General features: G+C 49.9%; 1 protein-coding gene across 5 annotated transcripts in view; it reads left to right on the top strand.

The window, feature by feature from the left end:
- The window catches only part of Mapkap1 (MAPK associated protein 1), a 212,012-nt gene extending 198,304 nt beyond the window's left edge, over positions 1-13,708 (top strand). For 3 of the 5 annotated variants that reach the window (XM_029535984.1, XM_021192298.2, XM_021192303.2), the window contains 2 exons: positions 8,607-8,704; positions 12,204-13,708. In XM_029535984.1, coding sequence (XP_029391844.1) covers positions 8,607-8,704; positions 12,204-12,329 — 224 coding nt within the window. In that variant the 3' untranslated portion in view covers positions 12,330-13,708. The remainder of the gene's footprint in view (positions 1-8,606; positions 8,705-12,203) is intronic. The other 2 variants (XM_029535985.1, XM_029535986.1) reach the window with 1 other exon arrangement.
- The last annotated feature ends 9,623 nt before the right edge of the window (positions 13,709-23,331 follow it).

The raw sequence follows: 23,331 nt of genomic DNA on the forward strand, positions 1-23,331 counted from the left end.
GTTGCTGGGATTTGAACTCCGGACCTTCGGAAGAGCAGTCGGGTGCTCTTACCCACTGAGCCATCTCACCAGCCCCTACTTGATTTTCTTAAAAGCAAGTAAGTGAACCTGTTAGTTTAGGTAGAAAGAAGCTGCCAGGTCTGTCCCAGTAATGAAAGTCAAACGGCCTCAGGTCAGTATTCTAACTTTTGAAAACTTGTATCTGTCTCTGAGAAGTTGGCTTCTCACTGTTTCAAAAATTTTCTGACACAGTGGTACTAAAATATGACTTCCATAATACTGTATAAGAACATGCTTCAGTCCCAGCACTCGGGAGGCAGAGGCAGGCGGATTTCTGAGTTCAAGGCCAACCTGGTCTACAGAGTTCCAGGACAGCCAGGGCTATACCGAGAAACCCTGTCTGGAAAAACAAAACAAAACAAAAAAAACATGCTTCAGTATTGGGAGTCCACACAGTGCAATGAACCAATATTTTTCAAATGATGAGATGTTATAAACCCAGGCAAGGTGAACATACACCTAGAGAATTCTCTGTCAGCATACCCCAGAGGAACTTGTACATCCATGCTTACCACTGCACTGTGCACAACAGCCAGGATGCCCATTGCACAGGAACCCATGAAGAAAATAGAGACTATACACAGTGGGATTTCATGCAGCTTTAAAGAATGGAATTGTGACATTTGTAGGAAAGAAGATGGAAATGGTAATTATTACATTAAGCCAAATAAGCCACACTCAAACAGACATTCCATTTATTCTCTCCCATATGCAAATTCTGTGTTTATTTTCATATATGTATATACACACAAAGATGTGGCTGAAGGCCATGAGACTAGAAAGCAAGACTTAAGGACTGAGAGGCTCTTACGGGAGGAGCAGGGGTAAATACTAGAGAAAAAGTACATGACATGAAGGCAGAAAGAGGGCCATGGGGATGGGGACAGAGACGAGCAGGAGCAGGTGGCAATGGGTACATGGGAAAGTCAACAAAAATCAAACTACATATGAAAATCCCATAGCAAACACATTACATTGTGCCAGTTTTAAAGAATGCTAACATTTAGGTGTTTGTTTGTTTGTTTATTGTGTGTTTTTAAGACAAGGAGGAAGATTTATTCAAAGCCCAAAACCAACCAAGAGGGGTTTTGTTATTGTTTCGTTGGCTCATTGATTGGCTGGTTTGAAACAGGATCTTACTGTGTAGCACTGACTAGTTAGAGGTGTATATCACATCTGGCCTCCAACCAGTGGATTTTAATCTAACAGTATAGAAAGCTAATGAGATTTTTACATTCTATACTATAATTATGCTTTTAAAAAAGAAGAAAAGAAAAGAAAAGCCAAGCTGGAGAGATGGCTCAGTGGTTAAGAGCACTGACTGCTCTTCCACAGGTCCTGAGTTCAATTCCCAGCAACCACATGGTGGCTCACAACCATCTGTAATGGGATCCTATGCACTTTTCTGGTGTGTGAGAAGACAGCTATAGTGTACTCATATAAATACGAATAAATGAACCTTTAAAAAACAAAGCTACTACATTGGAGGCTTTATTCGTGTAAACATAAGAGAATCTTTACAAAGAGCATCAATGAACTATGCTGCTTGAACCATAGGTCAGATGCACTGTAGAGTGCCCTCCCGACATTCGTGAGGTCTTGGTTCAATGTGCAACCTATTATATACTCAAATGATAATGGCCTAATGTCACCCAATATATTAGAAGTAAAAGAATTTTTTTATGTATATAAGTACACTGTCACGGACACACCAGAGGAGGGCATTATACCCCACATGGTGGTTGTGAGCCACCATGTGGTTACTGGGAATTGAACTCAGGACCTCTGGAACAGCAGCCATTGCTCTTCACCACTGAGCCATCTCTCCAGCCCTAAAATAATGTTTTTAAAAACCATGTTTATTAAACTTTTGGTGATATAAGACCTTTTCAATTCAAAAAAATACTTATGTTAACTTGTGGGCATATATATTTTTTGTTTTGTTTTGTTTTTTCAAGACAGGGTTTCTCTGTATAGCCCTGGCTGTCCTGGAACTCACTTTGTAGACCAGGCTGGCCTCAAACTCAGAAATCCGCCTGCCTCCGCCTCCCGAGTGCTGGGATTAAAGGCGTGCGCCACCACGCCCGGCTATGTGGGCTTATATTTTTAATGGATAAATTTACTTAAAATATTCCAACTTTAGCTTCTAGCATAATAAAAATTAATAGCTGTAATCCATATAAACTAAAACTCTAGGTTCCTCAGTAACGTTTAAGAGTATAAAAACCTCCTGGAACCAAAAAGTTTGAGAACTGGAATTTATGGTCTTGAAACCCATATTCAAATGTTTTGGAGTTGAAGGCTGGCACCAGGACACAAATTATTAGGGGCGCTAAGGAGGGAGGTGACAGATCCACACCTGCCATTTGGACAGATTTAAGGCATAGTCTTGCTCTGTAGCCCAGACTGGCCTCAAACTCCAGAGAGTCCTCCTGCCTTAGCCTCCTGGGTGCTGGGATTACAGAGGGCTTTTTTTTTTTAAGCTTTATTTATTATTATATCTAAGTACACTGTAGCTGTCTTCAGATGCACCAGAAGAGGGCGTCAGATCTCATTACGGATGGTTGTGAGCCACCATGTGGTTGCTGGGATTTGAACTCAGGACCTTTGGAAGTGCAGTCAGTGCTCTTAACCACTGAGCCATCTCTCCATCCCTACAGAGAACTTTAAAAGGACAGTTCTACAGGTAGATGCTTGGACCTAGAGAAGATCTGAGCAGTGAGGACCAGTTAAGACCTGGGTAGGACTGGACATGGGAGAACCTTTGGCCTTGGCTTGGTGTGTAGCAACACCTCCCATTGTACTAGAGGACTTTCACTTGATAGCGTTTGTATATTACTTTGCATTTTCTTCTAAGTTCATAATTTATTATCCAAATTAAATATTGCATCATGCGCTGACTTTAGGTTCTCTAGTCTAAGAGATGGAGTCAGACCCCTCAGAACCCATTTGTGTTGGCTACACTGCTGGAGTTGTTTGTATTGGACCCTGACCTGTAGTATAAGACCATCAGAGCCATATCTCCAAATATGGCCAGTATACACCTGGTTTTACTGTGAGAGTACAAATGTTGGTATTTTGTTATAAGTACAAGTTAACTGGAAATGGGCATCAATTTCTGGACCTGCCTGCAGTTTCTGGCTAGTCATGAGTTCAGTCTACCAATATCACAGCCTCCATGGTCAGTGCTCTACAGTGTGCATAGCTGTCCCGCTTCCCAGCCTGAAGTGACTCCCCGACACATCCAGTGGACTACAGAGACTCAGATTTTTGCCTTGAAAGGGAGATGCAGCTGGTGTGAAGACAGCACCTCAACCTCCCTGGAGGCCTCTGTTGTCTGGGGAAGGGGCTAAGCCAGGTACCCCTGCTCATCATCCAAGTGTGAGAATGCTTACAAGGTCCGTGTGGGTGTAGCCTACATATCGAGGGCAGTGGGCTTTGTGCTCTGGCTCCTCCCTCGCTGTAATGGGCTGAGCTGGCAGCTCAGTCAGACCAGAGAGCTGCCAGAGCTACAGAAAAGCAGGGCCAGCAACCAAGCATTTGGCTGCACACTTTAATCTCAGCGCTCAGTACACTGAAACCAGAGGATCAGGAGTTCGGGGCTAGCTTCAGCTACATAGCAAGGTTGAGGCTGGCCTAGGATGCATGAAACCCTGTCTCAAAAACAAATAGAGGCAATGTTATGACCAAAAGAAAGAGTGCTGCTTTCCATTTCCCTCCAAAAGTCACAGTGAGGTTTTCATGGCCTTCTAGACAAGAGGAATTAGAGACAGACTGTCTTGTCCATTCTGCCATAAAGGGAGAACCCAAGAGCCTCCTTTATGGTGCTGTTTCCTAAGTGCCACTTCCAAGGTGCCCACAGAGCCACAGAGTGAAGCACAGTTCCTGTCACCAGTTGGGATGACATGCAGCCATTGAAAGAGTGGTCATGGAGATTACAGCAGAGGAGGGCTGAAAGAAAATGTTACGTTTAAAAAAAGGAAAAAAAAAAAAAAGCCAGATGTTGGTGGTGCACCTTTAACCCCAGCACTCAGGAGGCAGAGGCAGAGGCAGAGGCAGAGGCAGAGGCAGAGGCAGAGGCAGAGGCAGAGGCAGAGGGATTTCTGAGTTCCAGGCCAGAGTGAATTCCAAGACAGCCAGGGCTGCACTTAACTCAAACAAAACAACAAAACCCTCAAATTTCAGTAAAACACATGAAAACATGAAGATAGCTGGAGACACCTAAGGGTGTCCCACACAGTTGCTGGGATTATGTGTAAGATGTGGAGGTTTTCCTTTGTTTTCTGAATTTTTAGCAATTTTAATGTTTTTATAATTCTTGTAATTGAAAAGAAATGAAAGAGATTTCAGCTCATTTTGGTGTTCTGGGCAAGTATGCCACCAGGATTTTAGGTAGAGATGGCTGTGGCTCATGCCAGGTCACCCTGTTGGTGCTGACATGTGTGTTAGCGCTCTCTTTCTCTCTCTCTCTCTCTCTCTCTCTCTCTCTCTCTCTCTCTCTCTCTCTCGCTCGCTCATGTTCTCCCCCCTCCTCCCTCCCTTCCTCCCTCCCTCCCTCCACAGCAGGGTCTAGTAGCTGCCCCATCTTCAGACAGTGGCTGCTTTGTTTTAGTGAAAATGAATACAGAAGACAGATTACAACAGAAAGGCTCCACACTTCTACTTCTGATATTTGGGTTGTAATTAGCCCTCATATGGCTCTATTCTATCTTCTCTGGTTTACTTTAAAAATATGTGAATGTAGATGCTCATCTACATATGCAGATTTTCATTTCAGTATTCAGAAGCAGATGTAACGCCTCAATGGCTCCCCTGAGCATGTTACCAATGCCTAGGTGCCACATCTGCCCCCCATTATGCTGTGTTTTATTCCTGTGGCCCTGTAAAAGCAAGTCTGCTCAAGAGAAACCCAACTAAAAACAATCCCTTAAAAACAATGAGTATTACCCAGATAACAGTTTCATGGAGTTGTAAGAATCACCCCCCACACACACACACACACACACACACTGAGCCCCTCCTCCATAGAGGTGTTAGAAGCTAGAATGACTGTCATCCTGTGCTGAGACCACAGGTGCCTGGGCTGCTGGTGACAGCGCCTCCCAGCATCCTGAGGCTGGGATTGCAGCCCACATCTGACTCTAGGGTACCTGTCTTCTGTAGTGGCTCTGTTTTCTGTCCTGCCTTAATTCTCAAGTGGAACATAATGCCTTGAATTAACTGAATACTAGATTTCTATGAGAACTGGTGGTTTTCTCTGGATTTTAAAGGATGACCTACCAGCTGGTTCCTAAGACCTAAGCCTCCCTCTGTCATTTGGTGCCGTTTGATCCCTTGCTCAAGGTGAGCCTTGAGATGCTATGGCAACAAGGAATGCCAGAGCAGACTTCTCAGTCCAGGCCCTAATGCCTGTGGTGAAAGTTCACCATGTAGCATAAGCCATTCATGCCTTATTGGCAGGTTCATGTCAGTTAATGTGCCACACTTAGGATACACAGGCTTAGAACTAGATGGCATTATCAAATGTAAATTCTGTGTGTTCACTGATGTCCAGGCCTACCCACCGTGGCTTTCTCTTAAGTCAGCATTCTTTCTGCCCCTCTTTAGCTCAGTGCCACGTAAACAGACCACTACATCAACTGGTTTCTCTGCCCCTGGACTCTGGGGACCCTAGGGAAGCACCCTAAATACAACTCTTCTATGTATGTTCCTGCCATTTCAGACCTACTAGTTCCTCATCATTTGGCACACCCAGGCCTTACCAGTTCCTCCTGTCTGCACTGGTGCCCTCCACAACCAGTTTGCCGGCACTGTGTACCTTCCTTGTCTATCATCCTTTGTCCTCCATAACACTGCCCCTAAGAGCTCTTCCCTGTACCTGACAAGTCCCCTCACCTCCGTGTCTCCATGGCAACACCTGTAGCTAGGACAGCACACATCACACTTAATCCTTGTTCCTTTTCCTACCCTGTCCCAACCTGTTCTCTGGCAGGATCTGGGCCAGCAAAGCCCAGAGGCTGGAGTGAGAGACCTCTAGACAAAACCCCTTAGGAGGCAACTCACCCCCTAGTCCCGTAGTCCAGCATGGGTGAGAACATGGCTACTGTCCTTGCCCTTGCTTGTACCCCAGGCTCTGGTCAATCGCTGCCCGCCATGGCTATCCATCATCAGCCTTAGCCCAGTTGCAGATGGTTAGCTCAAGTCCGAGATTGCTCAAGAGCACACAGGGCTTTGGTCAGGGCCATCTCTAGAGGTTCCCTCAGTGGAATGACTGCTTTCACTGCCAGTGGCAAGCAGTCAGGCCCAGGAGAGTGGGCCCTTCATCATTCCCATCTGCCTCTCCCTAAGTCTGGCACTGAAGCTAGAGCTGAGGGCAGGCAAGGAACACACGTACTCCAAGAACAGCAAAAAAGCAGTGTGGAGATGCAGGGGTCGCAGTGATCCTCTGGCCTTTGAGATTGGGCTAACAGTGACTTGTGTTTATACCCAGCTCCTGTGCAAATGAGCCTCAGGCTTCCCCTCTACCTTGTCTACCACAGTTGACAAGTCACGTGTGTCAGGGCTTTTATCCCAGACTCTCGGGCCTGTGCACACTGCACATCACATGTGCTGGGTGGATTTGACTCTGCCAAATCTACAGGACACTTTGCAAGATGTCTCAGCTTCTCAAGCAAACCACGGCACCTGCATCTTGAGGGTTTGTCAGTGACAAGTGGAAGCAGGTGGTGTACATGGTACATGAGGTTACTTCTCAGAGTGGTCAGTGAACCCCGAAGCTTCAGGTCTGCAGGCCTCCCTAAGACCTTCTGGCCCTTTCTAGCCCTAGGCCATGATGTCTGTGTCATGGCCAGGTGTCCACACAAGGCCTCCTGGGGAATGTCTCTGTGTGTCCTTCACGGCCCTGTGTCCTTCATAGATAGCTCTGCTTGATCACAGCATGGCCAGCAAATGTCTCTGCATTGTTCTTCCACAAGATGACATCACTGAGACTCTAGTGTTGAGTGAGGGAGAACACTGAAAATTCACTTCCCTATCAGAAACAAGCAATTTATACTATAGCAGACTGATTAGTTTCCAGTCAAGAATTCTAACACTTTAGAGCCACAATTTTAAATCAAGCTTAATTTGTCAACTGACTGAAAGTGAGCGTTTTTTTTTTTTTTTAGGAATTATTAGTAATTTTTTTTAATATAGGATTTATAGTCCCAATTAGTATCTTGTAATGATGTTTCCAGGATAAAATACCAGCAGTTCAACTTTTCTGGCCACAAATGTACAACATATATCAGTTTATTTTTGGAGATCTGAAAAATTAGCTACTGTAAATAAAGTCCCCAGAAGATTTCTCCGGGAAGGAGGGGAACTTACAGTAATGTGGGTGACATATTATTAATTAATAATGTGACCAGCCACTGCTTCAATTAAAAGGACAATGGATGAGGAGGCCTAATAGGTGTGTGTGGCCTTGTGAAGCTGAGAAGGGCTGGGGGCTAAGGGCTGCAGGCCTCTGGTGTCGTGTACCTGGAGCTCTTGGTCTAGACAGGACTCTGAGCAGGACCACGTTCTCAGGGTACCTTTGGCTGCCATTATTGGAAGCCAGTTTCAACACAATTAAAGAAAAATTAAGACCTTGGAAGGGCCCTGAGTCTCTCAGGTGCCAAGACCAGGCATATGTAGGTCAACTGGGGAATCTCCCCTAGGGCTAAGGCCAGGGACCCCTCAAAAAACCTCCTCTTAGCTTGTCCTTGTGAAGGTCACACATACTGACATTTCTTGCTCTATTTAGAATTGGGGACCTGTGACATGTGTGCCATCAAGTACAGACATGATTATAGACACAGCTTCGGGCAGGCAAAACAAGAAACAGGTCTGATAGCCATGTTCAGTGGGGTAGCCACACAGGAGGTGCATCTGAGAGAGCTTTCCTGTGCAGGTCACGGTGATGGGTGCAGGAAAGAGCCCACATAAATCTGGTGAGCTGGCAAGAGCATCATAGGCTGGGTGTGGGGTGGTGTGAGGCTGGACCAAGCAAGTCCAAGAAGTGAAGTCAGTAATGAAGGGAGAGGAAGGAGTGGGGAAGAATTGAGTGCAGGCTGTCTGCGGGGCAGCGCTCACTTCCAGCCAGCTGCTTCCTGGCCTTCAGGAGAAGCCTCCGTATAGCGACCAAACCAGACCACGCCCCAGCAGGAGCCAGAACAGTGACCAGGCCGTGCTCTGTCCTGTTGCTAGCTTCTTTCAGTTTGAGCACAGTTACTTTACTTGCAGAGTAATAAGTGGGGTGATCAGCCTTCTGCTTTCAGGATACCAGTGCTTCGGTACCAACCCTGTGGAGGCAGCACTGTTAGGAAGGCAGGCCCTCCTGAGGCGCTCCTCCGCGTTGTGCAGAGGGGACCTGCACTGTGCGTCTTCACTGTCTGCCTTGGACCCAGCCACCCCAGGGTTCATTGCTATCCAGCCTCCACGTGCTCTTGTTCCAGTCTGGATCGGGGGGACACTCGGGGCACCCCACCCTCCATGGTGACTCACTGACCCTCCCCTCTCTCCAGGTCACGCGGTGTTTAAGCTCACGTATCTAAGCAGCCATGACTACAAGCACCTCTACTTCGAGTCCGACGCAGCCACAGTCAGTGAGATCGTGCTCAAGGTGAGTTCAGTGTGGCCTCTGACCCAGAAGTAGGAGGGTGGCTTCTACCTGGGCTAGTCTCAGGCCAGGGCCACACCTGCCTCAGCCAAAGCAGGACTGTCAGCTTGCCTCCAGCCCCCAAAGGCCTAGCTCTTCTCTGCTTTTTTCTTTTGTGCACCGTTTATTTCCCCAGCCACGGTCAGGAGTCCCTTGAGGCTCCAGAGCCAGCTGGAGTCAATAGTTTTGAATCGTTCAAGATGATTTTCCCAACCTGTTTGAAACATGCCAACTGGGGCTATCCTGGGACAAAGCTCAGCACACACACACACCAGGTACCTTCCCTGTGCTAAGTTAGCATTCCAACTGCCTCGGCATGGCTATTCTGCCTCTAGAGAGCTGTCCCTTGTCAGGGGAGACAAAACAAAATAGACATTTACACCAGTATGCTGACAGTCCCAGAGATGCTGTGTGAGTTTGTAAAGGGTAAGTTGCTGACATTGCCCTGGGTGAACAGGCAGATTCCCAGCAACCCAGAAAGGGGCCAGGCAGCAAGCTGGGTCTCTTGAGAGGCTGCATCCGGGCTAAGAGGCACCTCATGGGTTTTTTGGTTTAGGAGCTTAGGGCAGGGCCTGGGGATGATCCCTTCTCTGAAGCACCGGGTGCCACCCAGACCGTTGGTCTCTGTAGTACAACCTGACGGGGACTCCTTTGTTCCTTTCCTAAGGTGAGTCCTATACGACAAGAGTAAGCAGAAGCAGCAGCACTGAGGAGTAAGAGGGAAGCCGTGCCCTACCCTGGGCTGGGTGACCCTGGCCAGTCACCTTACACCCTGGCTTCAGTTTCCCTATGTGTAAGGCAGTGATCAAAGTAGCTGCATGTCCCCTGTCGGAAAGCGGCTGCCTGGGTGTGAATAAACCAGATGAATGCACCAGCCCCTCCGGGCCATTCTCTCCTGGGAGAAGCAGTCAGGTGATAGTAACAGGAGCTGAGCTACCCTCGAAGGTTGCCATTTACACTTGAACAAAATACCAAGAGGAAGGGAAACTCGGCCAGGATGGTGACTCTGATAAGCTGGCAGAAGCAGAGCTTCATGGTGGGTGTGGTGGGTGTGGTGGGTGTGGCAGATTCTGGGATGGGTACTGCCCATAGGCCCCCTGGCTTTATAGGAAGACTGTAGTTCAAACACCACATGGCCACCAAGAAATCACCCTGAAGGACAATTAAAGAGGAGACACAGCATGGGCAGACGTGGAATTTCCCAGTTCACACTGAGCACAGTTCCCCAGAGACCAGCGTGAGGACCGTGCCCACTCTGCACCACAGATCTCCAGGGAGCCAAAAGTTACTTAGCAGAACCTCACAAGACAGTCCAAGGATCAAGTCCCAGGTATTTGCGGAGTGGGCAAAAATACCCCAGTCTCCCCCTCCTGGACTTATTTTTATAGCCAGCATTAAAATATTCAAGACATAAAATTATAATCTTGTGTTTGACATCAGAATAATTTTCACAACAGCAGATTGATGACAGACACACAGGTTTATGACTTGAGTATGAGACGGAAGATCAAGTGCAGAGAAATCATTCCAGGAGCGAATGCTCCCTCAGAGCACATGCTTTTTGCAACCCTTCCTCCCTGCCCCCAGGCCTGCCTCCTCCCATGAAATGTCTGTGTACATCTCAGGATGTTGGGAGAGATCTCACATCCTCATGCACCTCAGAGGCCCTCATCCTGACTCACAGCTAATGGTTATTGTCCTGACCAAAGGCTGAATTGCACTTCCCTCTTTTTGAGAAGGTTGTATGTCAGCTTTCTAACATTCCCTCCATGCCTCAGCCAGGCCAGTGTCAGCTTTGTGCCAGAGCCCAGCTCCAGAATTTGACAGAAATGTTAAGTTGAGGCTCTGTAGGATCTACCTCAGACTCAAGTAAAAATGAGAGTTTAGATCAAAATTAAATAGATAAATTAAGACCCAAAGGCTGATGCAGCTTAACCACCACAGACAGAGGCTTTCTATAGGATGATGAAGGGGCTTCAGTAAGGGCATGTCTCACACCCCATATCCCGTCTAACCCTCCCCACTGGCCTGCCACTGGCCTGCAGCATATGGACATCATTGTCCCCATTTTTAAGGTGAGGAGATGGAGGCCCCAGGTCTCAGAGGATGCAGAGCCTCAATGGAGCTTATGCTGCTCAAGGCTGCCATCCACCTTCCACATATGCTGGAGCCACACAGTCCCTCCTTCCGCTGGCCCGAGATGAATCTCTGAGGAACTGTTGGGCTCTTCATACCGGGTTCTTCTGTGATTGAGTGATGGAGGCTGTGGCTTTATTGACCATGAAAACTCCCTATATTTTTATGCCTTAAGCTGTAAAGTGCATCGAAAGTAAAACCCTCTATAGTGCATAAAATTGGGCACGTTTTAAGCCACAGCATATTAACCAGCTAATGGCAGACCAAAGGGCGTTTTTATCTTTTGATTATTACATTAATCTTGCATTAAAATTATCTATGTGATTATCACAAAGTACTGAAGATAATAAATTTAGGAAATAGTTGGCTTGTTAAGGACCATTTTAAAATGCTTTTGTCAAATTAAATGTGCCAAAAATACACTGCAAACACCGGGTCAGCTGAGTGCAAGCACTGTAAGCCAGAGATGGTGTTTACCAAGCATGAGGACGCCTCCTGCCATCCCCACCAAGGCCATGCTGGCCCAGATCACCCTTGCCAACCTACATCCTGATTTATGGCTCTCAGCTGGTAACTTGGCAAGGCTGCGGCTGGGTAAGGCGGGTCTTCTGTACCCGCGTGCCTGCCCGTACCTCCTACTGTTGAAAGTTTGGAGGGACATTGTCAGAGCCTCAGTCTGCAACTGCCCTGCTCAAAAGCCTCTAGCGGTCTTCTCCAAACCAACGCTGGGCTTTCTGGCGAGGCTCTGGGACATGTGAGAGTGAAAGAATTGTGTCTTCACAAAAGGCAGGCAGGAAAGCCATGTCTGAAGGTGCACAGGTGGCCCAGAAAAGACACACATTACCAACTGAAGGCCACCCTGACCCCATCGGCCTCAGCCCTCTGCAGTCCTCGGAGCCTCACTTTGTTTGCTTGGTCCTGGCTGGCAGGCGCAGCAGACACTAGAGGACGCACGCCAGGCTGTCAGGAGGCAGAGGGCGTGCTGCCTCTCATGTTCTCCTCTTTCACATGTGGAGGCCTGTGCAGCCAGGACTAGGGAGCTGGCTGGACACATCTGAGAGTAGGGAGCACTCTGAGCCCACACCAAAGAGCACAAGCCTAGGGGTGGGTCAGCAACCCCACTGCCCAGCGACTAAGAAGCCTGCACTGGGCCTCCCTCCCTCCGTCTATGTGAAACGAGGGCTTCCTCCTGACTACCAGGCAGTACCGTGTCAGAGCAGCTGCTCCCAGGATCCCTTGCCCAAACCTGGCCTCCCTTCCACCCCAAGCTCTGCCCTTGGGGAACAGCTGGCGCTGCCAAGTGACACCATGTCCTCTTGCCTTCTAGGTTAACTACATACTGGAATCACGAGCAAGCACTGCCCGTGCTGATTATTTTGCTCAAAAACAAAGAAAACTGAACAGGCGTACAAGCTTCAGCTTCCAGAAGGAGAAGAAATCAGGGCAGCAGTGACACTGGCCTCCAGGCTGGTGCCACAGCCCAGATTGCCTGCAAGGCCAGGTGGACCGGAGTCCACCAGCATCCTGTAGTGCCGAGACCCGCAGGCCCAGGCTGCTGGGCTCTAGGAGAAGGTTTAGAGGTAAAGGTGCCATTGGACTGAAACTTGGCAATGGTTCTAAGTAGCAATGCCCAGGAGCCAGGCCACCTCCTGGAGGGGCCGAGCCCTGCTCGGCCATGTGCGCTGCCTGGAAGACTGTACATAGCCATGCCAGACATCTCCTTGCAACTTGATCAAATTTCTTAAAGCAAACAAAGAACAAAAGTGTACATTTCTCTTTTTTTCCTTTTAATAAACAGGTGTACTCTTTATCATGGTTGGTATGATGGACCATTCTTTGGGGTAGAGGATTGACTATATTATCTTCCTTAAAATCTGTTCCCATATTGAACAGGCAGATTACAAAAGCTGTGGTTGGAGCTCTCAGAAGCAATGTTTAGGGCTTAGCCAGTAGTTTAACTGTGCCATTTGTTTAAATAAGTGATTTGCTTTGAGAATAGCATCTTACTAAAGTTAGGAATGAGGACCCAGCATGTGCCATGCGTGAGTGCATGCGTGGGTGCGTGCCTGTGTGCGTGCGTACCCTTCTAAGGCCTTCTCAACATGTCTGCGCCTGTGATCTGAGAGACAGGTGCTAGTAGGATAGTGTGACAGTGTCTCCAGGTGGTGCTGAGTTCCCAGCCAGAGTCCTCTCTCATCTCCTCATAGCAAGTATGATATGGTCAGCCTGCCTCTCTGACCTGTCTCCCATCCTCTTACCGGTGCCTGCTGTGGAGCCGGAAACTACTGCTGCTGCTGCTGCTGCTGCTGCTGCTGCTGCTGCTGCTGCTGCTGCTGCTGCTGCTGCTGCTGCTGCTGCTGCTGCTGCTGCTATACAGAGTCAGGGAGAAGGAGAGCAAGCCCTGGGCAGAACAGGCAAGGTACCCAGCACCTGACCACACCTCTGTCGACACCAGATGCCTCTGCAGACCTCACCATGCCTGTGTCAGCATCCTTGGGCCAGGGCCACAGCCGATACCTTATACGACCTGTGTTTAGGACATTTTTTAAATCATTGTGTTTAAGTATCTCAGAGTCAAGTGTGCTTCTTTGCAAAGGGGTCGACTGAATGAATGCCTCTCATTCTGATCTGTTCAACCAACAGGAGCACCCTTTTCTAATGTCTTCCATTCCTCTCTCCCCTCAAAAGAAATATTGTTTGTAGCTTGCTCTGTATTTGAATTTTTAGCAATTTTATATTTAGATATCTTTGAAAATGTAAATGACTAATTTGGTCATTAAATCTTGTCACATATTCAATATTAAAATACTAAAATAAAAGTCATAAATACCCTCTTTTGTATATCGCTTTGAATTCCTAAAGCCTTGAGCCACAGTGCTGAGATGGTGATGTCACAGCAGGTCCCCAGGGTGACACCCTGGCACTTGACAGTGCCCAGCCATGCTTAGCTATACACAAGCCATGCCTGGTTGCCCTTTACCCCCGGGATGCTGGGATCTCTGGCTCTGCTCTCCACAGTTGGGGGCACATGGCCCTCAGGTGATTAGGGTCTCTGGGGTTTGAGTTGCCTGGTGTCACAGTCCACGACTGCCATAAGTGGGCAGCGGCCCTTGCTCCTCAGGCTGTGGTGAGCCAGCCTGCTGGCGGCTGGTGTCACAGTCCACGGCAGCCCTCGCTCCTCAGGCCGTGGTGAGCCAGCCTGCTGGTGGTTTGCATTTGCCGTGAAGCTTCCCTAGGACGTCTGCAGCCAGGGTCAGGGGTGTCAGTGCTGTCTAGCCTGGTCTCTGAGCCTCAGCCAGCACCTGTGGCTACAGTGCTGTCAAGCCCCATGGTGTCCCTATTGGCCAACGTAGTCATCCTAACTACCTATCACCTACCTGCTGGCTGTAAGCCCTCAGACTGGGCATGGTCAGCCAGCAACGTGGCTGATGTGTGCATACTCTGCTGATGTGTGGCTACACAAAGAAACCCTGTCTCAAAAAAACCAAAAAAAGAAAAAAAATTATTTATTTTATATATGTGAGTACATTGTAGTGCAGTCTTCAGACACCCCAGAAGAGGGCATCAGATCCCATTACAGATGGTTGTGAGCCTCCATGTGGTTGCTGGGAATTGAACTCAGGACCTCTGGAAGAGCAGTCAGTGCTCTTAACCACTGAGCCATCTCTCCAGCCCCAAGGGAAAACATTTTTAAACCACTCTTCCAAGTACTGCCTAAATCATGTCATACACAAGAGCCACACCACCACAGGGTGGGCATTCACCACCTTTGGAAGTTTTTGAGACCGTTTTTAATCACATTTTGTTCTATGGTGGCAGGTCCACATATGTGGAGGTCAGAGAACAACCTGGAGTTTCTTCTCCTTCAGCCATGTGAGTGCTATGCTCAAACTCAGGTCATGAGGCAGAAAGTGCCTTTACCCTGTGAGCCATCTCGTTGCCCTGCCTTGGTGATATCTACCAGTGCTCACCCTGGTCTGAATTTCACAGGCTGTGGGCTCACATTTCTATTTCACAAATCTTGGCCATCCGAGGCCAAGCTCTCCCACACTTTACAGATGGGGAAAGGAAAGCCACTCATGGTCTTGGCCTGCTTTCCTTGTGTTGGTGTGATAAACACTGACCAAAAGCAGCCTGAGGAAAGAAAGGGTGTGATTAGCTGAGAGTTCTAGGCCACAGTGCATCATGAGGTATGCGGGGCAGGAACCTGGAGGCAGGAGCTGAGGCAGAGGCTGCTTTCTTACAGCACCCAGGACCACCTGCCAGGGGTGGCACCACCCACAGTGGACTGAGGAGAGCAATTCCTCAGTAGAGGATCCCTCTTCCCAAGTGACCGTACACGTCCTGTCTATCCACCCGGCTGCCCCCAGCCCACTGGCAGGCAGGGAGTGGACACCTGGGAGACCCAAAGCACAAATATCTGTCTCTACCACACTCCTCGGAGAGCTGGGGAGCCCCTCCGGGGAGCGCTGTCCCTCATGGACCCCCCCTCCCCATGTCAGCAGTGATCTCAGTGTGACAGACAGGAGGGCTCCCAGTGTAGTGGCTGCAGCTCGCTCACCTCCTGATTAGACAAACACATGCTGAGGTCTGGAATCAGAAGTTAATGTGCCCATTTATTCATTTTTCTGACAAGTCACAATAGATTTTTAACTGCCAATGAGTAACCTCCCTAAGGTGCTGTGGCTGTGAGTGGTCATTTCCGCCCGACATCCCCTGCTGGCCGCCTCTCCTGGATCCAGGCCAGCCCTGCTCTCTTGTGCACCCCACCCAGCCTCCTCAAGGTTACCAGGAGATGGCTCCTGTCACTGCCGCACGACCGTACAGCAAGGGGTCCAGATGCCTGTTTTACTGGGTCTCCGCCACAGTAAGGTGGTGGAGGACGTGAGAGGCTATCTTAGTAGTGGGGTTCAGCCAAAGGAGGGAAAGAAAAGGCTAAGCTTGGGGCCCTGCTGCAGCCCCAGGGAGCCAGCCGAGGAACCCACAGAGAGACTTAGCATCTACCTCCCTGTGCTGTGCTGAGCCCACACCCATGACTGGGCTCTCTGAACCCCTTGTCTGCACAAGTATGGCCGCGTCCCACTGTCTGTGAAATGAACACAGTGATGTGCACGGGCCTGGCGTGTGCACTGGGGCACAGGTAACAGGTACCTGTGCAGCCCAGCCACACAGAGACCACACTGGCCACCCCTCCCCCACCAGCAGGGCCTCTTCAGGGCAGGGCAGACCCTATCTGCGCTTTGCCTCCAAGAGCCCCAGCCAGCAGTTGGCCCTGCTTCCCTCTCTCCCACCACATCAGCTGAGCAGCCCCAGGCAGGCCTTGCGTCTACACACAACTGCTGGGATCCGTGAGAAATACTGGAAAGCTAATTCTTTTTAAACAGATAAAATCTGTCTGTGTTACAGCCCCCAGCTTCCTGAAAGCTAAAAGTATTTTAATGTCATATTTCCATGCAAATTTTAGTTTAGAATTTAATACCCTTTTTAACATACATTAAATTTTTAGCATTCTTCAAGCCCTTGACTGCATTAAGAACTTAACTGATGTGTGTTGGGGAAGAGGGGGAAAAACAAACAAAAAATAGCTGGAGGAAGCTATAAATTAAGAAAGTTCTAGAAGCAAGGTTACCACAAATTTTTATATCCACCTCCTTTGGGGTGATATTTTCCTGCCTGGACCCTAGCATGCTGGGGAAGAGTTGGAAGACGGCAGCCCTCGTGGGGACATCGACTGTGATGTGCATGGGCCTGGCGTGTGCTTTCCTGGGAGTGGCTTTGCAGCTACACTGCAGGTCTCAGCGTTGCTGTGCCATTTGCTGCACGAGGCGCTTGCTTGCTTGGCCGTCACCTTACCTAAGGTTCAGACACAGGGCAAAGTACAAAGGGAAAGAGAAATTTGGGGTGCTGCATAGAACTGAGTGGCCGCCTTGTTCAGGGCCCGGGATAGGGTTCAGGACAACTGTGTCATCCCTTGCATTTAAAGAGCAGAGGTGGCCTTGGGCCACAGGAGCCATAAACCAGTCCAGATCCCATGGCCTGTGCAGCGTAGCTCCTGAAAGCCTTGGCACCAGCCTGGTAGGGCACATCTCCTGAGGACAGGAAGCTGCTAAGTGCCCAGCCAGACCCCTGGGAGTCCCAACGTCTGAACAGGGCAGCACAGCCAGGCCTAAGGGCCATATACGCCAGATCTACTACAGGGCAGGGCTGCAGAAGCCTCAGCCAGCCCCAACTAGTATCTTTGTTATGACTTCCCCAGTCCCCAGGAGCCCAGATCCTAACAGGCCTTGACTGTCAGCCAACAGGGACCCAGAGGTGATGCAAAACCTGGGGTCGACCCATGAGTTCTTTTTTTTTTTAAGATTTATTTATTATTATACATAAATACACTGTAGCTGTCTTCAGACACACCAGAAGAGGGCATCAGATCTCATTACGGATGATTGTGAGCCACCATGTGGTTGCTGGGAATTGAACTCAGTACCTCTGGAAGGGCAGTCACTGCTCTTAACCACTGAGCCATCTCTCCAGCCCCTGGCTCATGAGTTCTGACTCTTGGTCAGCAGACTCCAGAAAAGACCCTAACATAGCAAGGAGAAGGTGAGGTGGGCCTCTTGACCCCTGGACTCAGAAGACCCAGGTATGGAGCCTTGCTGAGGGGCACTATGGCTGGGCCAGCCCTAGGTCACCATGCCAGGGCCCCTGGCTGAACCCACTCTGAGGAGTATAGAACAGGCCAGAAGTCATCAGCCCTCTCTCCTGAGCTGGAGGTCAGGATACGATGCCCAGGCTGCCCGCAGAGTATTGGCTGCCAGTCATAAACAAATGCTTTACTGCAAAAGGCCCACTTGGCCATCTGTTCAAGCTATCACTAACCAAAACAAGAAAGGATGAATATGAGACTGGGGTATCCCTGCCCACCATGCATGAAGCCCTGGGTTCAACCCCAGTGCCACATTGGTGTTAAAGATCGGTGAGCAGCGACGCCACCCAAGGCCTTCAGGTACTACAAAAAGGGGTTCCTTCTGCTACTCCAAACTTGTTAGCTTCTCTCATGTCTAAAAGGGAGGTCTGTGCCCTGCCTGGGCAGCTATGAGAACCCTCGGTGACAGGAGATTCTGATGCTTCTGGCAAACTTCACCTGAGAGCCACCCCAATTAGACACCACAGCCAGGCTCTGGCTCAGCCACATGTGTCCCTCAGTGCCACTGCCTATGCCTGTACCTCATCCATGACCCCAGACCAGGGTGTCCTCCACAGAGGACAAGGTCACTGAACGTTCCAGGCAGTCCAGTGCCCTCCAGGCCAGCACGAGTCTCATGGCCATCCCAGCCAGCCCCTGGTGTGAGGACGTGTGACTGTGCGTAGAGGCCCTTCTAGGACAAGCGTAGTGCACGGGAGGACACGGAGTGACTGCGCCTCCCACCGGGCTCCAGCACTGCTTCCTTTTCAACTGTTGTGATCCTAAAGCCAGCAGCTGACACATTGGTCGTATACAGTGACCAGACCTGAAGAGGAAGGCGTTTTCCCAGCAAGGGAGAGACACTTGGAAACCTGTCCCTGGTTGTCACTTCGGTCAGGCAACCTGGGGAAGTAGAAAATCTTACACGGCCGCAGCAGCCTGGGTGATAGCGGAAGGAGCGAGCCTGCGCCTGTGTACGAGTGTAACACGTTTGACTTGTATCCGTGAGTGAAGGTTGAGCCACTGTGTAGGAACTTGTGTGTGAATCAGTGTATATGTATTTATGTGTGTGTGTGTGTGTGTGTGTGTGGTGCACGTTTGTTTGTCCCGAAGCCCTGGTCAGGCCAGCCATGCAAGCGCCACCTGCACTGGGCCCAGGGCTTGCCGCCTACTCTCAAAGGACATGTCCTGGTCTCCGAGCAGCCCTTCCTCCCAGCCAAGCAGCTGGCCACCATTTTGGCACACATTGCCCTGTCACATCTGATTTGCGAAGTCACGTCTGCCAGGCCCACAGGAGCATCCAGCTGGGCTCTTTGAGGTCAGGTTTTCATCTCTGGCTTTTAGGAGTTATGCAGAGCGAGCCACCACCTCTTTGGTCAGCTGACCACTCTCAGCCTTCATCCTTAGCCCTTCATAGTGATGAGGAACTTGGGGCTGGAGAGCCCTTCTGTCTTCCCAGGGTACACAGGGACTGAGTAGACCCAGACTGTCTGAGCTGATCCAACCTCCCTTCCGGCACCTGTCCAGAGCCATGCAGAATTTCTGTAAGGTGACTGTGACCCCCAAAGTCCCCAGGAGAAGTCTTCGGAGCCAATGCTGACCGTGGGGTACCAGACCTGATGTGCTGTCAGGTACTGTGGGTGTACAGCTGAGCGAGTCCGTAAGGGACAGCCACACTGTTTCTCTGAGGTGTGTGGCTGTTACTTCTCTACCATACCTACCAGACAGAAGCCATCCAGACTCCCCTCACCACTCCTTATCACTTTTCTGCCTGGGAGCTCTGTGTACCAGAGGAAGTCCCGAGGGCACAGGCTATGCCCACATCCACAGCCCTGGCTGGCGTAGAGCACAGGGAGATGTCTGCCTTCCACAAGAAGTCTGTGCAGTGTAAGTAGGCAGCCATTCGGGAAAACCCACTTTCCTGTGGGAGTCTCCTATGGCCTACATACAGTATGTCTGTCTGTCTCCTCCCTGAGTTCAGGGACAAGCACAGGCTTAGGGATAAAAGCGTGACATTAAAGGCTCCCAGGGAGACTCTCTAGCTACAGAGGTTTGCCAAACACTATGGTGTATGTGACTGTGTCCGTTTGCCCTCCTGCAGAGCCTGTCATGAGCCATCGAGCCCTGTGCTTCAAGACAGGTGACAGAGGAATCTAATGAGTGGCGGCCTGAAAGTTAAGCTCACCGCTGAGCCTGAGGTGGTCAGGCCTGCAGAACAGAAGTCACGTAACAGGTGCCAGCCAGTATTTATAAAAATCAATTATGGCTTTCCACCGTCCCAACCTGGAACAGTGCACGGAAGAAGAAAGCCAGACCCAAAGCCGTGCGAAGGAGCCCAGCCACAGCCTAGACCCGTTCTCTGGTTCCAAGGTCTCTCTGTGGGGACAGGAGCCTTTATACATGTCAGCCAAGGTGACAGCAACATCAGTCAGGGTGGCTTCACAGTCAGTCGGGCCCACCAGAGGAGCTAAGATGGCTGCCCTTCAGCCACCGTGTCGGCCGCCAAAGAGGGGGCCAGAACAGGGAGGCAAGGATCAGATCCAAAACAAAAATGAATTGTTAAGTTGCACACTGGTTCCAAACGGGGTAATCCGAATCTGAGGTAAGCCCCAAATCTCCAAAGAATAAGACAGAGCTCGTCAGCTACCCCTACGCCCGGGAGGATGCTGGGTAATGCTCCCCCTTTGTCTTTGTGTTTGCTCTTAGCTTAACCACCAGAGTGGCTACAAAATCGGTTAAAGCTTCCAAAGTGTATCTTTCTCCAGAAACGTCTTATAAGAGACAAAAGATTTACAAGATCTGAAGAGTGAAGCAAGATAATTGTTTTTGGAATGACCCCAATATTTTCACCCCAGCGACCCCAGCTGGGCATCTTGCCCCCATATTTATGATTCCTGGTCCTCTGCGTACTACTGGGCGACCTTTCTGAGCCCCTCTGAGAAGCCCCAATCCCTTATCGGGCCTGTAACTCACCCTGACGTTATCTCTCGGGAGGGTTTTATACACTTTAATTTAACTCCCCCGTCATTATTTCCCGGACTTCAAGGTTTTCTCTTTGGAACTGCCCTTCCTGGGACAAGTATAATGTGTTTGCCATCAAACCCAATAAATATGTTTGCACAGGAGATGGGAACCATTTGGGGAGAGGCGCTCAGCCTGGAAAGCAGCCTGAGCTCCCTCCCACCCGATGTGCTCCAGTGTCCTTGATCCTCTGTGGTGATGCAGGTGGGGCTTGGGGGCAGCGGGAGGAGGCACCAAACAAAACATAAGATGCCCGGGCGACAGACACCTCCTTTCTGCCATTCTTTGCTGTCATCTGACTTGGTTTCGTGATGTGGTTGTCACTGTTGAGACGCTGGAGCAAGTCACTTCATAGCTCACTGTCAAGGAGTCCAAGCGGGGCTCGAACTCACCACCTCCTGCCCGCCCCCCCATGAGGACTCCATTATAGACCTGAAGCAACGCTGAGGGCAGGCATGCTTACCCAAGATGCACAGAGACAGAACCGGACACAGAGGACACAGGTGTGGCCTGGTCACACGGCACATGGACCCAAGTCACAGGCCAGCCTGGGCTACAGAACCAGAACTCTCTCCAGGACCTTCCATGTTAGCCTGTGACTTCTTAGAGTCCCGTGTACCTGACCACACAGGCTTTGTCTCTCTAAAATCCCTTTGAAGGAAGTTATGGCACACAGTAGGGGTCCAACTGGAAATTCAGGGAGCCAATTTGGGTTCCTCTCAGAGACAGCTGTGGAAGGAGCCTCCTACAGAGAGTGGTCTGAGCCTGTGACCCCACTGGTGAGAACCAAACCATGTTCTAGTGCTAGAGCGCTGGGAGACAAAGGCTGGGGGTCTTTGAGAAAGGGTGCTCTGGCCTAGACTAGGAAATGACAAGAGCCCCAGGGAACAGGAGGTTGGGGACACTATAAGCCAGGCCCAGGGTGGCTTCCAGCCCTCTACAGGTGCCAGGAGCCTGGCAATGACCCTGTGTCAAAGATGCCACTGAGGCCACTGACGGGACCAGGAACCCCACCCACCCCCACCCCCACTGGGAGCCTCAGAGGTGGGGGTGAAGGTCTGTGTCAGCGGCCAGTGTGGAGGGATGCTCAGAGCAGAGGCTGCTGACACAGCGTGCCCTGATGGGAATAATCATGGCATTTGCTCACTATGTGGGAAGTGTCCACATGGGGCCTTTGCCCTGTTATTATGGAGAACTTTCTGCCACTGAGTTCTTGAGTACTTTAAAAAGATTTTGGACACTCTGTCCATTTTCTATGTCATGGGCTAGGGTACATATTGATGTGTGTGTGTGTGTGTGTGTGTGTGTGTGTGTGTGTGTGTGTGTGAAGGTCAGAGGTCAGCAGCATCAGGCCATTTTTATTTAATTCGACTTGCTTCTAGCTACCACAGATCAAGTTTCCACCCTTTTAGCACTGCCTGTGAGGGCTCAGTTTCAAGCCGGCAAAGCTCTGAGCATGCCTGCTCCTGTTTCCCCACCAGAGCCTGAGTCCCCTAATGCAGACACTATGCACTGGACCCAGAACACTGGCTATGCTGGGACCCAGCTGCATTCTGTCCCTGACCAAAGACTCCAGGGAGCTCCATACACATGAGTCACTGGTCTAGCATGGTCTAGCATGGTCTAGCATGATCTAGCTTGCACAAGGTCCTAGATTCTGATTTGATTCTGGAGATGAGGATATGTCTCCTAGCATGCAGGAAGCCCTGGGCCCAGTGCTCAGTACTACATAACCCAGCTATATCAAGGGACACCTATAACCCTGGCATTTTAGAGACAGAGACAGCTGCCTAGCCCAGGTTGGACTATATAGGATGATAAATCTGATTTATAAGATCAAAGGTGTGTGGGGACAACTTTTTAAAACATGAGGTTAGCTGACGCGTGGTGTGGAGACACACAGAGACAGGCGAGACTCCAAAGCCCTCACTGACATCTGGACCCTGCATCCAGCCCAGGACCGAGGCTTTGCAGTCACATGAACATGAAGAGGTAGTTCTGCTTCTTAGAACACTCTCAGTTGCCAGACAGTGATGGTGCACACCTTTAATCCCAGCACTTGGGAGACAGGGGCAGGTGGGTCTCTGAGTTCAAGGACAGCCTGGTCAACAGAGGGAGTTCCCCCCGGGACAGCCAGAGCTACAGACAGGGTTTCTGTCTGGAAAAGGAAAAGGAAAAGGAAAAAGGAAAGGGAAAGGAAAAGGGAAAGGGAAAGGAAAAGGAGGGGAGGGGAAGGGAGGGGAGGGGAGGAAAAAAAAAACCACAAAAAAACCAGTCAGCTTCTAATGCCTCTAAACACGCTGAATTAATACCTCCTCTACCTTGATCCACATGAAATGTTGAGGAGAAAAGGGACCAGTTGGAGAAGATGGTCTGAGATCGGGGTGTGCTAATTCTGAGGTATGATAAGACAAATTGGTAGTGACCCTGACAAGAAGCCTGCCTGCCTGCCTGTCTGCCTGCCTATCTGCCTACTTGTCTGTCTGTCTGCCTGCCTGGCTGCCCTCAGAGTCTGGCACAAAAAAAGACATAAAAATAACTTGTTGCTCCTCGAGCAGATGAGTAACTGAAGGAATAAAAGGATGAGCACACATGGCTTCAGTCAGCTTCCCTGGATTGGGTGCCGACTTGGAATGAGGCGAAGAGCCACTATTCCTCCCTAAAGAGACCTGGGCTCTCTGGTGCCCAGGCACTTAGAATATGCTTGTGAGGATCTGGCCATGCCCCTGCCGTAGAGCCCAGTGAGGCACCAGCC

The sequence above is a fragment of the Mus pahari genome, chromosome 3, assembly GCF_900095145.1.
Source record: "Mus pahari chromosome 3, PAHARI_EIJ_v1.1, whole genome shotgun sequence".
In the NCBI taxonomy this organism is placed as follows: Eukaryota; Metazoa; Chordata; class Mammalia; order Rodentia; family Muridae; genus Mus; species Mus pahari.